Below are 13,758 nucleotides of genomic sequence, written 5' to 3'. Positions count from 1 at the left end.
ACTTGGTCAAGTGGTGTGTTTATTTATTTCAGTAGGTGGGTTATTTTACAAAAGGAATGTGTCAGTCCCATTTCTACCAGCTATAGATGAAAGCCTGTTGCTCCACATCCTTGGTGGCATTTATAAGTCTTTTTAATGTTTCCCAGTCTGATCCGTTAAAAATGGTAAGAGGCATTTATTAGTATTTAATAGTGAAAAGTAAAAGGATAGTGATACATATTTCTTACATGTATATTACAGTTTTACCCTCGTTTTTAAGAGAAAAAAAACTGTTCTTTCATAACATGAAAAACACAATTGAGAACAGTCATTTCTATGTGGAGTTGAATAAGTAAGTTAGCATTTTTCAAACAATTGAATTTTAAATGCTGTTCCTGCTTTCAGCCATTTTCTTGAAGCAAGCTAGCCAATGGCTTCTGATTTTTCCTAGCTTAATGCAGATGCCGAAGGAGAAGAAGGAGAAGAGTTTGAAGACAACATGGATGTTTTTGATGACAGCAGTTCTAGCCCTTCTGGCACCTTAAGAAATTATCCACTCACCTGCAAAGTTGTTTATTCCTACACGGTTTGTATTTCTCTTACCTACTGCTGATATTAAGTTGTGACAACTCTGAGGATGTACACAACTATATCTTCCAGCCTTTCATACTATGCATAGCATAAAATTGGTGTTCAGTTAACATTAGAGGCAACATAACATAACGGTGAAGAGTTTAGTCTCCGTTGTTAAACTGCCTGGGTTAAAATCCTGTCTGCTGTTAAAAGCTATGTGACCTTGCACTAGTGTCTTAGTCCCTGTGAGCCTCTGTTTCCTTATCTTTATTATGGGGATAATATAGGGCTAATATGAGGATTAAATGAGAGAACACTCTTATAGCAAAGCACTTATTAACACATTGACTGGCATCTAGTAAATTTTCAGTAAATAAAACTCTTATCAATATTATTAATTGCCTGCCTGGCATAAGACCTTCCATCATTAGGGTAACCCTCAAAATTGATATTGAAGGAGAATGGTTTATACCAAGTAGTTTTTAAAACTTTGCCTTTCTTTATCCTAATATAACCACGTTTGTTATCCATGTCAAGCAAGGACCTAGATAAAAAGATGCCAGAATTTTCAAACCTGATTTCTTCTAATAGTTCTTAATCTTTCTCAAACCTGCCCTGCTTTCCCATTAACTGTTTACTCAGAACAAAGTAAATTGAGTTTCAATTCCTCGGTTCTTCTCTCCATCACCCTCATCAGCCGGTCCTGTTGAGGTGACCTCCAAAACATATCCTGAATCCATTCACTTCTAACATTAACCACCTCCACTGCTACCATCCAGGCCGTTGCTCTGACTACTGTAAAAAAGTCTCATAATTGATCTCCCTACTTCATTCTTGCCTTCCAGCAGTTCCTTCTTCACTCTGTGGCCAGAATTATCTTTAACACTTGTTGTTAGATGCTGTTCTGACTTTTAGTGACTCTGTGTACAACAGAACGAAACACTGCCCAGTCCTGCGCCATCCTCATAATCGTCATTATGCTTCAGCTTATTGTTGCAGCTACTGTGTCAGTCCATCGCATTAAGGGTCTTCCTTTTTTTCACTGACACTCTACCAAGCATGATGTCTTTCTTCAGGCACTGGTCCCTCCTGATAACACGCCCAAAGTACGTGAGATGAAGTCTCGCCATCCTTGCTTCTAAAGAGCATTCTGGCTGTTCTTTTTCCAACACAGATTTGTTCATTTTTCTGGCAGTCCATGGTTTATTCAGTATTCTTTTCCAACACCATAATTCAAAAGCATCAATTCTTCGGTCTTTCTTACTCATTGTCCAGCTTTCGCATGCATATAAGGCGATCGAAAATACCACGGCTTGGGTCAGGTACACCTTAGTCCTAAAGGTGACATCTTTGCCTTTTAACACTTTAAAGAGGTCTTTTGCAGCAGATTTGCCCAATGCAATCCGTTGTTTGATTTCTTGACTGCTGCTTCCATGGACGTTGATTGTGGATCCAAGTAAAATGAAATCCTTGACAAATTCAATCTTTTCTCCGTTTATCATGATGTTGCTTATTGGTCCACTTGTAAAGATTTTTGTTTTCTTCATGTTGAATTGTAATCCATACTGAAGGCTGTAGTCTTTGATCTTCATCAGTAAGTGCTTCCAGTCCTCTTCATTTTCAGCAAGCAAATTTGTGTCATCTGCATATCACAGACTGTTAACAAGCCTTCCTGCAATCCTGATGCCATGTTCTTCTTCATATAGCCTGGCTTCTCAGATTATTTGCTCAGTATATAGATTGAATAAGTATGGTGAAAGGATACAACCCTCACGCACACCTTTCCTGATTTTAAACCACACAGTATTCTCTTGTTCTGTTCAAACGACTGCCTCTTGGTCTATGTACAGGTTCTGCATGACCACAATTAATTGTTTTGGAACTCCCATTCTTTGCAATGTTATCCATAATTTGTTATGATCCACACAGTTGAATGCCTTTGCATAGTCAATAAAACACAGCTAAACATCTTTCTTGTATTCTCTGCTTTCAGCCAAGATTCATATAACGTCCCCTTATTCCGTGTCCTCTTTTGAATCCGGCTTGAATTTCTAACAGTTCCCTGTCAATGTACTGTGCAACCTTTTTTGAATTATCTTCAGCAAAACTTTACTTGTATGTGATATTAATGATATTGTTCAATAATTTCCGCATTCTGTTGGATCATCTTTCTCTGGAATAGGCACAAATATGAATCTCTTCTAATCAGTTGACCAGATGCCTGTCTTACAGATTTCTTGGCATAGATGAGTGAGTACTTCCAGTACTGCATCCGTTTGTTGAAACGTCTCAATTGGTGTTCCATCAATTCCTGGAGCCTTGTTTTTTGCCAATGCCTTCAGTGCAGCTTGACTTCTTCCTTCAGTACAATCAGTTCTTGATCAGATGCTACCTCCTGAAATAGTTGAATGTCGACCAGTTCTTTCTGGTACGGTGACTGTGTATTATTTCTATCTTCTTTTGATGCTTCCTGCATTGTTCAGTATTTTGCTGATAGAATCCTTCAGCATTGCAACTTAAAGCTTGAATTTTTTCTTCAGTTCTTCTTTAACACAGATATTATTTCATTTCCTTGTGTCTTAGTTATCTAGTGCTGCTATAACAGAAATACTACAAATGGGTAGCTTTAACAAGCAGAAGTTTATTTTCTCACAGCTTAGGAGGCTAGAGTCTGAATTCAGGGTACTGGCTCTAAAGGAAGGTGGTCTTTTTCTGTCAGCTCTGGAGGAAGGTCCTTGTCTCTTTGAGCTTCTGCTCCTGGGCAGTCTTTATGTGGCTTGGCACCTCTCTTCCCCCATCTCTACTTGCTTGCTTGTCCTAATATGCTCTTTTTATATCTTGTAAGAAACTGACTCAAAACACACCCTACACTAAACCTGCATCATTAACATAACAAAGGCAACCTATTCCCTAATGGGATTATAACCACAGGCATAGAGGCTAGGATTTACAGCACATATTTTTGGGAAACACAATTCAGTCTATAACACCTTGCCTAAAACCCTTTATAAGCTTTCTGTTCCATGTAAGAGAACAATCCAATCTCTTCACTAGAGTCTGTAATGTCCAGCATGATCTGGCCCTTGTCAGCCTCCTCAGCTTCATCTCAGACCATACCCCACCCCATTCATTCATTGCACTTTAGCCACTCTGGCTGCCTTTGAGTCTTCAGAAGCACCAGGCTCCTTCCTGACTTGATAGCTTTGCACTTACTGCTTCTTCTACCTAGAACTCTATTTCTCTAAAACTCTATTGACGGCCCACTGCTATTCTTTGAGGCTCAGCTAAATAGTGCCTCCTCAGGTCTCCCCCGACCACCTAAATTACATAACCAACTCCTCAGTCACTACCCTCTATTCCACTGCCCTATTTGATTTACTTTATAGCAGTTGTTACCAGCAAAAGTTATCTTCTTTGTTCTCTTATTTCTTTATCCGGGTCCCCATTAAAGGCCCATGAAGGCAGAAAACTTACCTGCTCCTGTGTACCTTGTCTGTATATCTTCAGCACCTAGAAAAGTGCCTGGCACATAGTAGGTCCTCTGTAAATAATTGTGGAATGAATAAATGAATGGTGTAAAGGAAGGCATGAACAAACAAATCCTTCTCTGGCTGCCATTCTGATGGAGGTAGTAATGAGAAAGGATAATGCTAAGAGGGAGTGTCCAGAGAGAATCTTCAGCAGTCATACACTGAATAGTCTCACTCTTGCCACCACCACCCCTTGATAGACAAAAGTTGGCAGTATTTACCCCCTTAGTAGCAGTGATGCTCAGACTTTTTTTGAGGCTAACATCCTTTCATTTTATATTTAAATTCATAATACTTCCTTTTTCTAAAAAGGGTGGGATTTCTTTTTTCGACATAAATGCTTTAATAATCTTTTAAACATTTGAAGTCATCTTCTAAGATCCTTGGAAAGGTGTTACAGGTATCATAAAACTAGGATTGGAAATGTCTCCCCATGTCACCTCTCAGTATTAAATTTATTTAAAAGTTCCATAACTAAAATGTGAGGTCCTTAAGTGGGGAGGGTCCTAAGTATCTGAGTGATTATAAACAGCTCACATTCACCAAACATCCCCTCTATTGGCCTAGCCCAGGCGTGCCCCTGTGGTAAACCAGGGTATAAAAATCTATTTAGTCAGTTAATCATTGAACAGACATTTACTGAGTGCCCAATATGTGATAAGCTTTGGGGATGCAAGAATGAATATGACTCAGTTCATACCCTCCAGGAATGGATAGTCTAAGGAAGAATAAAATTAACCTAAAAAACAGAATGTGTATAAAAAGATTTATAATAGAGGTAAAACTGCTAATTCTAACTGTGATAGTTGGGAGAAATTTTACCAATGAGGTGGCATTTAAATTAGATCATGAGTAGAACTGCCCCATAGGGTTTCCAAGGAGCGGCTGGTGGATTCCAACTGCCAACCTTTTGGTTAGCAGCTGAGCTCTTAACTACTACGCCACCAGGGCTCCAAGACCTTTCTAGATGCTGGGAAAGGGTAGAGAGGGAAATAGCTTTCTAAGCAGAGAGAACAGCAGATCCAGAGACATGGTGTGATGAGAGGGTGGGGTCTGCAGGAAATGTTAGATTCAGTGGTGTGGAAGCATCACACATGGAGAATAGAGCAGCTGGAAGTAAATATGTTTGCTGTCAGATAGTAACAGGCCATGTATACCGAACTCAGAAGTTTGGTTTTTTATCCTGGCTGGGAGGAGCTTTTTAAAAAAAAAAAACTTGTTGCCATTAAGTCGATTTCGACTCATAGCAACCCTGTAGGACAGAGTAGAACTGCCCCATAGGGTTTCCAAGGAGCGGCTGGTGGATTGAAACTGCTGATCTTTTGATTATCAGCAGAGCTCATAACCACTGCGCCACCAGATGTCCTAAAGTCAAATTTGGCTTTTAAGAAGGTAACCCTGGTCGTGTAAACATACTCTAGAGGATAGATTAGAGAACAACTTTAAGCCTGAGAATGATTCCTATAGTCCAAACCAACAAAAAAGGCCTGAATTAATCTTGTGGGAACAAAGAAAAAAGCTATATTTAAGGGTTAGATTCAAAAACCTGAAAAGTGTTCATGACTTTTGACCCAATCATTCTACTTCTAACATCCATCCTAAGGAAATGAACCACAATATAGAAAAAAGTTTTGGGTACAAAATTTCTTTTATCATAGTCCTATTTTATAATGCTTCAAAGTTGGCATTCTAATAAGGGAATAGTTAAATAAATTAACCACTCATATAATCATAACATGTAATATGAAAATAATTTAAAGTTATATTAGAGTTTTTTATGTAAGAAGTGCTTATGTTATAAAAGCATTTTTTGTAACATAAATGTTATATTACATTAAGTAGGATACCAAGTTGTATGTACCTTAAGATCTCAATTATGCATCTTTCCAATTTTTCTACATTGACCATGTATTACTTTTATAATAAGGAAAGGAATATTTTTTTAAAAGAAAACACAGGAAAATTGGCAAGAGAGTGGTGGGGAATGGAGAGCACGGCTGCTTGGAGTTCTGGTTATCACTGGATATTAGGACTTCGGAGACAGTATGAGACTATGTTTGTTTAATGAGCACTTACTGACCACTTGCTATCTTTAGTTGGGGCAAGGGAGAAAAATACTGACCCTGCCTTAAGGAAATCATTCCGGTGGGAAGCCCACAAGGATGGACAACTAATTAGAGTGCCAGTAGTCACTGTTAGAGGGATAGCAAAGCCTTATAAGAACAAAAGGTGGAGGAAACAACCAGTTCATCATGATAGTCTGGGAAAACGACTGAGGTAGGCCTCAAATGATGAGTAGCTATCATTTGTCAAGTACTGTGTGCCTGGTACTATTTATACACACAAATGTACACACACACATACACATTCATTATTTATAATCCCCTCAATAACCCTATAAGGAAGATATTATCAACCAGCCCCTTCATTTAACAGATTATTTGAGCACCTTCCATGTATCAGTGCTATGCTCTTTTCTAGGCTCTGGAAATATAGCATTGATCAAAACAGACAAAAATCTCTGCCTTAATGGAGCTTATGTTCTAATTATATTCTAAATAAAAAAGAAAACTGAGGCTCAAAGTCTTAAGGTCACTTTTCCATAGAAACAGACTTAAGCTGGACTTGAACGCACAGTAATCTAAATCCATTCACCAGATGGGAAATAGGAAGCCAGGGCATCCTGGACAGAAGGAAAAGCCTGGTTGTATTGATATTTTTAAGTATCCTGCCATGGAAATTATGGGAGAAAATCTTTGTTACATAGGTGCCTTATGCTTATGTATTCAATGCATAATTTCAGAGTAGCAAAGAAATTCCATTGGAAAAGCTATCAGAAGCTAATGAGCATTTTTTCCTCATATTTTGAGACAAGAGGTAATTTACTTAAAAATCTGTTCCTAGGGTATTTCTCTGATTGGCCAACCATTTTCAATACTATTTTTCTGTCTCAAGAAGCTATGACAACATCCAGAATCTTGGTTTTGATGAAATGTTTATGAAATGGGAAATGGGTTTAAGGAAAGTGATGAGTTTTCTTGCCTCATTTTTGCTTGTGTAACTTGGAGATATTTTGCACTTCGAATTTGTGAGATTTGAAAAACTATGTATGGTCTTAGGTGATAGTTTTCATGGATCTGGGGACTTGGGGAAAGCTTTTAAGACAATAAGATGCCAGCAGGCCACTGCCTGTTAATGTGTGACAAGCAAGGCTCTTTAGAAAGCCAAGCCAAATAGACTGTGTCTGACCCTTTTGTGGAGCCTTTGAGAGTTTGTGCTCAGGTTCTGCCGTCTCCTGGGCAATATATTGGTGTCTGATGCTCATGGATTCCCACTGACAGGAATAATAAAGTCACCACAGCTTGTGCAGAAGTACCCACGTGCAGAAGCACCCACATGCATCAGCCCAGTCCCCACAGTTAAGTTGGACCATCATAAATCCAAACCTTGACCGATCTCAATCATTTCCTTTCCCACAACTTTCTTCCTCTGGCCACTGTATTACAGTGATTCAGGATCAGTCCTAGCACTGCTCAAGCTATCACCTCATCCATGTACATAGCTCTTCGCATCTTCATGGCACGCACCTCGCAGTAGCCCTCTGGTAGCAGTTCTCATTCATTGCCTTCATGTTTGCCTGTGCTTTCCAAGTCGTCATGCTTCTGTGTTCATTCATCCCACATTGAACCCTCTCCTGTTTGAGAATGGCAAGATTGTCACTTTGAAGAAATGGGGGCATTACGAAGTTGAATAACTTACTGACAGATACTTAAGCTGGAGCTTGAACCCAGGCCTTCTACTGCCAGCACGGTGCAATGTTCATTAAGCCTGATTGCCTCTTGAGTACCTCGTTTCTTCAGTTTTTGTTGGCACTTTATTTTGTTTGTTTTTTAAAGTAAAACTTCACCTCATTATGATAGCCTTACTGCATTTACATTTTTATGTTCAAAAAGTTTTTCAAAATCATTTCAATATTTTGATCCCATTTTTGTTACAACCAACTCACATCTGCTCTTTATCTAACCTTTTTAATTTTGTCCATGACCATCCTACATTGCAGGCCTCTCAACCAGATGAGTTGACCATTGAGGAACATGAGGTGTTAGAAGTGATTGAAGATGGAGATATGGAAGACTGGGTAAAGGTATATTCCTTTGCTCATATCACCCCTTCTCATGACATTTTTAGGAGTTTGTTTTGGTTCCTGTTACGTTCCATCCAGACTGTGTCCGTAAACCTGTTTTGTCACGTCTTTTACCCAGGCACGAAATAAAGTTGGCCAAGTGGGTTACGTGCCAGAAAAGTACCTACAGTTTCCCACCTCGAACAGCCTCCTGAGCATGCTGCAGTCCCTGGCTGCTTTGGACAGTCGGTCACACACATCCAGCAATTCCACGGAAGCTGAACTCGTTTCAGGCAGCCTCAACGGAGATGCCAGTGGTAAAGACTGAAACAAGGCACTCTTTATTTGGTCACCTTTGACCTAAACTATATTACCCTGGTGTAAGCCTTCAGTAGGTTAAAAAGTATAACTTTAGTCCTATAATATTTTTTTTCTTTATTTGGTCTCATTTGTCCTGTACAGTAGAACACTAAAGTTGATCTTCAGTGAGTAAAAACTTAGAACTTTACTCATATTCTTTATGATGCTCTTTTAGTTGTCATGTGAGCCTAAGGGATGGTTGCAAAAGCAGCCTGACTGCCAATGTTCTTACTGGATTTGTCTCTCTCTTGCTCCCTAGTCTGTTTTGTGAAAGCACTTTATGACTATGAGGGCCAGACAGATGATGAATTATCTTTTCCTGAGGGAGCAATCATTCGTATCTTGAACAAAGAAAACCAAGATGATGATGGCTTCTGGGAAGGGGAATTCAATGGGCGAATTGGAGTGTTCCCATCGGTGCTAGTGGAAGAACTTTCAGCCTCAGAAAATGGTGACACTCCATGGACTAGAGATACACAGGTACATTAGAAAAGAAAGAGCTGAATGAAAAAGATATTTGAAGAAAATTATTCCCAAGGCCAAAATTGGGCTGTGGTCTCTGCCTAGCCCTCACCACTCTAATTCTCCATTGCCAGGTTTCTACAAAACCAAATTTGGGAAAGCAGAGATTGGCCAGTTAGGCCCTTGTGGAATATGGCCATCCCACTCCTCCATTCTCCTCACATTCTGTGAATCAGTTAATCAAAACGCTAAATTGATTGTAACATACAAAAGAATGGCTTGGTGGAGAGCAAAAAGCAAACCAGAGAAGGAATGTATTATGTCTGTAGTTAATTTATGTAGTAAATAAAAATATCAGCACTCTTTCTCTCCATCACTGTCAGAGCCTCCCTTTCTAGGCCGTGTCCTGCCGGTCCATTTCAAAGAGCCCCACTACACACTCATATATGGCCCCAGGCTCATCTCATCATAGCAAGACTTGCCTTTACGTGAAACCCTCAATTCCGTCAGTTGGGTTGGTCCTCTCTGAGGAGCTGTCACAGCAGACCTGGCAGGTAGAGGACAGTAAGGAATGTGTGTGCCTGTCTTGTTTGTGTGGTGATTGTGGCCACTTAGCCTGAATTTACAAAACCTAGGAAGTCGAAAACTCAACCAATTATTCTATCTTCACCAAAAAAAAATACAACTTGTCTCCTTTTTTGTTCTTCACTGAATTTGCTGAATTGACTAGTTAATGTGCTGTGTTTTCAATAGAACCCTAGAGAATGGTTTGACTTACCAGTATTATGATGAGGAGATCTGCAAAAGGAAAAAGTTAAATATGACACAAAATTGAGGTTTAGAGTGGTTGTTCTGGGTTCATTTGCTTCTAACAAGGCTGACAAAAAATTTTAACAGTCATAACCTGGCTCAGAGAAGAGTGATTTGTCCAGAGTAGTCAGAGGACCCACCAAGTTTTTCCTGCCTGAGAAGGTGAGTACCTTGTAACCTCTCTTCCCTCTGATGCAGATCTCTCCTTCCCCCAAGCCTCACAGTTCCCTGCCTCCACTGTCATTATATGACCAGCCTCCCAGCAGCCCTTACCCCAGCCCAGACAAGAGGAGCTCCCAGTACTTCCCCCGGTCTCCATCAGCAAATGGTAAGGGTTCTCCTGGGCATGAGTCTGAATACACTTTCATTTCAGAAATCAGATCTGCAAACATCACTGCATTGGCATTTTTATTGTTTAACAACACAAATAAAACGAGTTTCTTTGGTTTCTTCCCATAGAAAACAGCTTCCATTCCGAATCTCCAGGATTCTCACAGGCACCAAGGCATACTCCTGAGACCTCATATGGCAAACTGCGACCTGTAAGTCTCTTATCTTGCACGGTTATATAATGCATAGATCTTCGAAATTGAAAACTAGAAATTAATGTTTCCCCATGGTCCCTGTGTTGTAACCCGATTTCCGGCAAGCAAGGGTGAAATGGGTTTAGGAAGGTTAAAAGAACTCTTGCAAAGGAAGGCTATAAAAATCAATTCCTCTTGGAAGGTCTGGTCTACACTGGAACTTTTCTCACTCAGCCGTGATGAGGATCATGCAAGATAATAGCTGTGAAAGTATTTAAATTATAACATGCTCTATGAGCATTAAAATGGCCTAATTGTGAAACAGAAGCATTTTTTTTTTCAGTAAGCATTTATTAAGAACTTGTTTGCCGGGTCTGTATTTGCCTCTTTTGAGGGATGCTGAGACGAAATAAGATTCACTTCATGTCCTCAAAGAGCTTTTGGTCATATAAGCACTTAACCTCTACTCCTCACTCTGTTGCACCCTCAATTCCACCCCACCACTACACTATGAAACAGCTCTTGCCAAGGTCAAAACATTCCCATTGCTAATCCAGTGGATACTTTGCAATTTTATTGACCGCTGTATCAGCATTGGGCACCCTTCCTTGATCCACTTGCTCCTCTGGCTTCATTCATTCAGCAGATAGGTACTGAGCACCTGCTCAGTGCCAGCTGCAGGGATACAGCAGTGCCGGAGCTAGACTGCCTCACAGAGCTTATCTTCACTCTAGTAGGAGAAACAAAGTCCTAATCACACAATTATTTTATGAAGCTGGAGATACAGGCAGGGCTTTATAGGCCTTGTTAAGGACTAGGAAGCTATTGAGAGGATTTAAGCAGGACAGTGATGCCTTTTATAGCAGCTAAGTGAAGAGTGAATTGAAGGTGGCAGAATGGATGTGGGAGCCAGTTAGGAGGCTGGAGCAGTGGACCAAGCAAGAGGTGATGGTATTGTGGACTAGTGGATAACGGTGGGAATGGAGAGAATTAGACAGATTTGTTCCATCTCACTTCTCTGGTTTGCTTTCTACCTCATTTCTGGCCTTCCTTTTCACTGGCCTTTGTAGGCTTCTCTTCCTCTATTCATCTCCTAGATGCTAATGCCTCTCAGGGTTCTGTCCCTGAGCTGCTTCTCTTGTCATTGAACTCACATTCCCTGTGTGATCTCATCTACTCCCACGGCTTTGATATATATTTATCATTTATATATATATATATATCATTTATATACTGACAACTCTCATATCTATAGCTGCCATCTCTTCCCTGAGCTTTGGATTTGTGGACATCTCAACTTATATATCCCCAGGCCCCCAAAACTCAAGAAAAATGAGCTAATCATCTTCCCTCCCAGACATGCTCCTTCCCCCATATTGCCTGTCTAGGTGAGTGGAACCCTCATTCTACCAGTGCTCTGGCATTTTGATACTACCTGACCCTGCCTTCCACAGTCATCACCAAATCCTGCCAGGTTTGTCTCAGAGACAGCTCTCAATCTTTCTACTTCTCTGCTTCCCCCACTGCCATTATCCTAGATCAGGCTAACATCGGCTATCATTCAGATGACTACGCAAGTCTACTAAGTTGTCTTCTTACTTCTACTCTTGCCCACCTCTGATCTTTTCTACAAACTGTTACCAAAGTCATCTTTTCACATATCTGATACTGCTGCTGCCTTGCTTATAATCCACCAAAGACTCTTTGCCTACAGAATAAAGCTCAGATTTCTTAACATGGCTTAACAAAGCCCTTCATGACATAACCCCAGCCCACCTCTGTAGCCTTATCTCTTGCAACTCTCTTCCCAAGACATGCTGAAATGTTTTCAGTTCTCTGAGCATTGCTCTCACTTGCTTCCAGGACTTTGTTTTGGAAAAGGCTCATAAGGCTACACTGACTCTTGTACCCAAGACTGTTGTGCCCATGTAGCTTTCAGCCTATGCAAGAACCTAATTCATGGATTTGACGTTGCATCAGAACAGGAGCTCTTTCTTGTTGTTAGCTGCCCCTAACTTATGGCAACCCCATACACAATGGGAGCAGACCATTGTGAGCTATAGCGTTTTCATTGGCTGACTTTCAGAAGTAGATCACCAGGCCTTTCTTCCTAGTCGGTCTTAGTCTGGGAGCTCCCTTGAAACCTGTTAAGCATCATAGCAGCATGCAAGCCTCCACTGACAGACAAGTGGTGGCTGCACTTGAGGCACATTTGCTGGGAATCAAAACCCAGTCTCCTGCATGGAAGGTGAGGATTCTACCACTGAACCACCACCACTGCTTCCAGCTCCTTCTCAGTGTGGAAGATAGGGTTAGATTGAAGGTGCATGCTCAGAGCATTTCTGTGATCCCTAGGGTGCCCATGTCCTTGGATAAATGAGTGATTGGAGTTTTGGGCACCGAGTCAGAAAGCTGACTGAAATCCACATGATTGTTTCCCTGCTCAGGTCCGGGCGGCTCCCCCTCCACCCACACAGAACCACCGAAGGCCAGCAGAGAAGATTGAAGATGTGGAGATCACGCTGGTGTGATGGTGGCGTAGCCCATCCATGACTGCTACAATCAAGGTCAGGCTTGGAGTTTGGCCAGTCTTGTTTTTTAGGCACCTTTGCATGATGATGACTCTTGAACAGAGCAAAACCAAGGAGGATTATATGTGACTGGGTGGCCTGGTGGACTCCTCTCACATTTATGACTATTTTGTGCCTTTTTTGTTGTCATTTTCTACATCATCTCTCCTACCATAGCACAAATCCTAGCGGGCCCTAGAAGCAGAGAGGGGCAGCCCTCACGCCTAACAGTGGTCCGTTTTTATATGAGACTCAAGACCAGGCCTCAGTCCACGGCACAGTAACAGAGATAACTGATCGTGTGCACTCGTACAGTATATTACTGTGGCCACAGGGATGTGGCAGAGATTCTCATCTTCCTTACAGTGGCTTTTGTTCATCTGATTAAGTATTAATCAGATCATGTTGGCCATATAAGGCATCAGAAGAAGGGATTTCAGGAGAGGCTGGTTCCTCACCACAGTTAATGCCCAGACAGAGAAAGTGAAACTTTATTGGAAAAAAATGGACTGCGCTGAGTTTAGCGCCAATTGCATTAATGCACATCCCTTCCACAACTAACGGATTTAAAACAATAACAGTGTCCTTTGTATTAATATTTATGCCATTCATTTAGTATTAGTGGAGCTAATATTGAGGGGCTGAACTAGCAGCCACATCTTGTTCGTCACATAGACTAATAGAAAGGAGGCTATGGCTAAAGCAGAAATGGAGCTTCCAGATCTGAAATGAGCCAGTTTAATGTTCTTTTTGTATTGGGATAGTTTTTCATCTTAATTTTTGCAGCATATACTCTTCTGACCCCAGCCAGTATCGTCAGAATCTGA

The 13,758-nt window shown here is 40.8% G+C and overlaps 1 protein-coding gene across 3 annotated transcripts in view; it reads left to right on the top strand.

Annotated features, from left to right (window-relative positions):
- The window catches only part of FCHSD2 (FCH and double SH3 domains 2), a 290,391-nt gene extending 276,658 nt beyond the window's left edge, over window positions 1–13,733 (top strand). For 2 of the 3 annotated variants that reach the window (XM_004381944.2, XM_023736536.1), the window contains 7 exons: window positions 431–565; window positions 8,143–8,226; window positions 8,345–8,522; window positions 8,825–9,045; window positions 10,036–10,165; window positions 10,297–10,379; window positions 12,809–13,733. In XM_004381944.2, the coding sequence (XP_004382001.1) occupies window positions 431–565; window positions 8,143–8,226; window positions 8,345–8,522; window positions 8,825–9,045; window positions 10,036–10,165; window positions 10,297–10,379; window positions 12,809–12,892 (915 nt within the window). In that variant the 3' untranslated portion in view covers window positions 12,893–13,733. Of the gene's footprint in view, window positions 1–430; window positions 566–8,142; window positions 8,227–8,344; window positions 8,523–8,824; window positions 9,046–9,410; window positions 9,443–10,035; window positions 10,166–10,296; window positions 10,380–12,808 lie in introns of those variants that run through there. The other variant, XM_023736537.1, reaches the window with a different exon arrangement.
- The last annotated feature ends 25 nt before the right edge of the window (window positions 13,734–13,758 follow it).

This window comes from Trichechus manatus, unplaced genomic scaffold (genome assembly GCF_000243295.1).
Source record: "Trichechus manatus latirostris isolate Lorelei unplaced genomic scaffold, TriManLat1.0 scaffold00088, whole genome shotgun sequence".
In the NCBI taxonomy this organism is placed as follows: Eukaryota; Metazoa; Chordata; class Mammalia; order Sirenia; family Trichechidae; genus Trichechus; species Trichechus manatus.
This window is presented reverse-complemented; position numbering and strand designations above follow the sequence as displayed.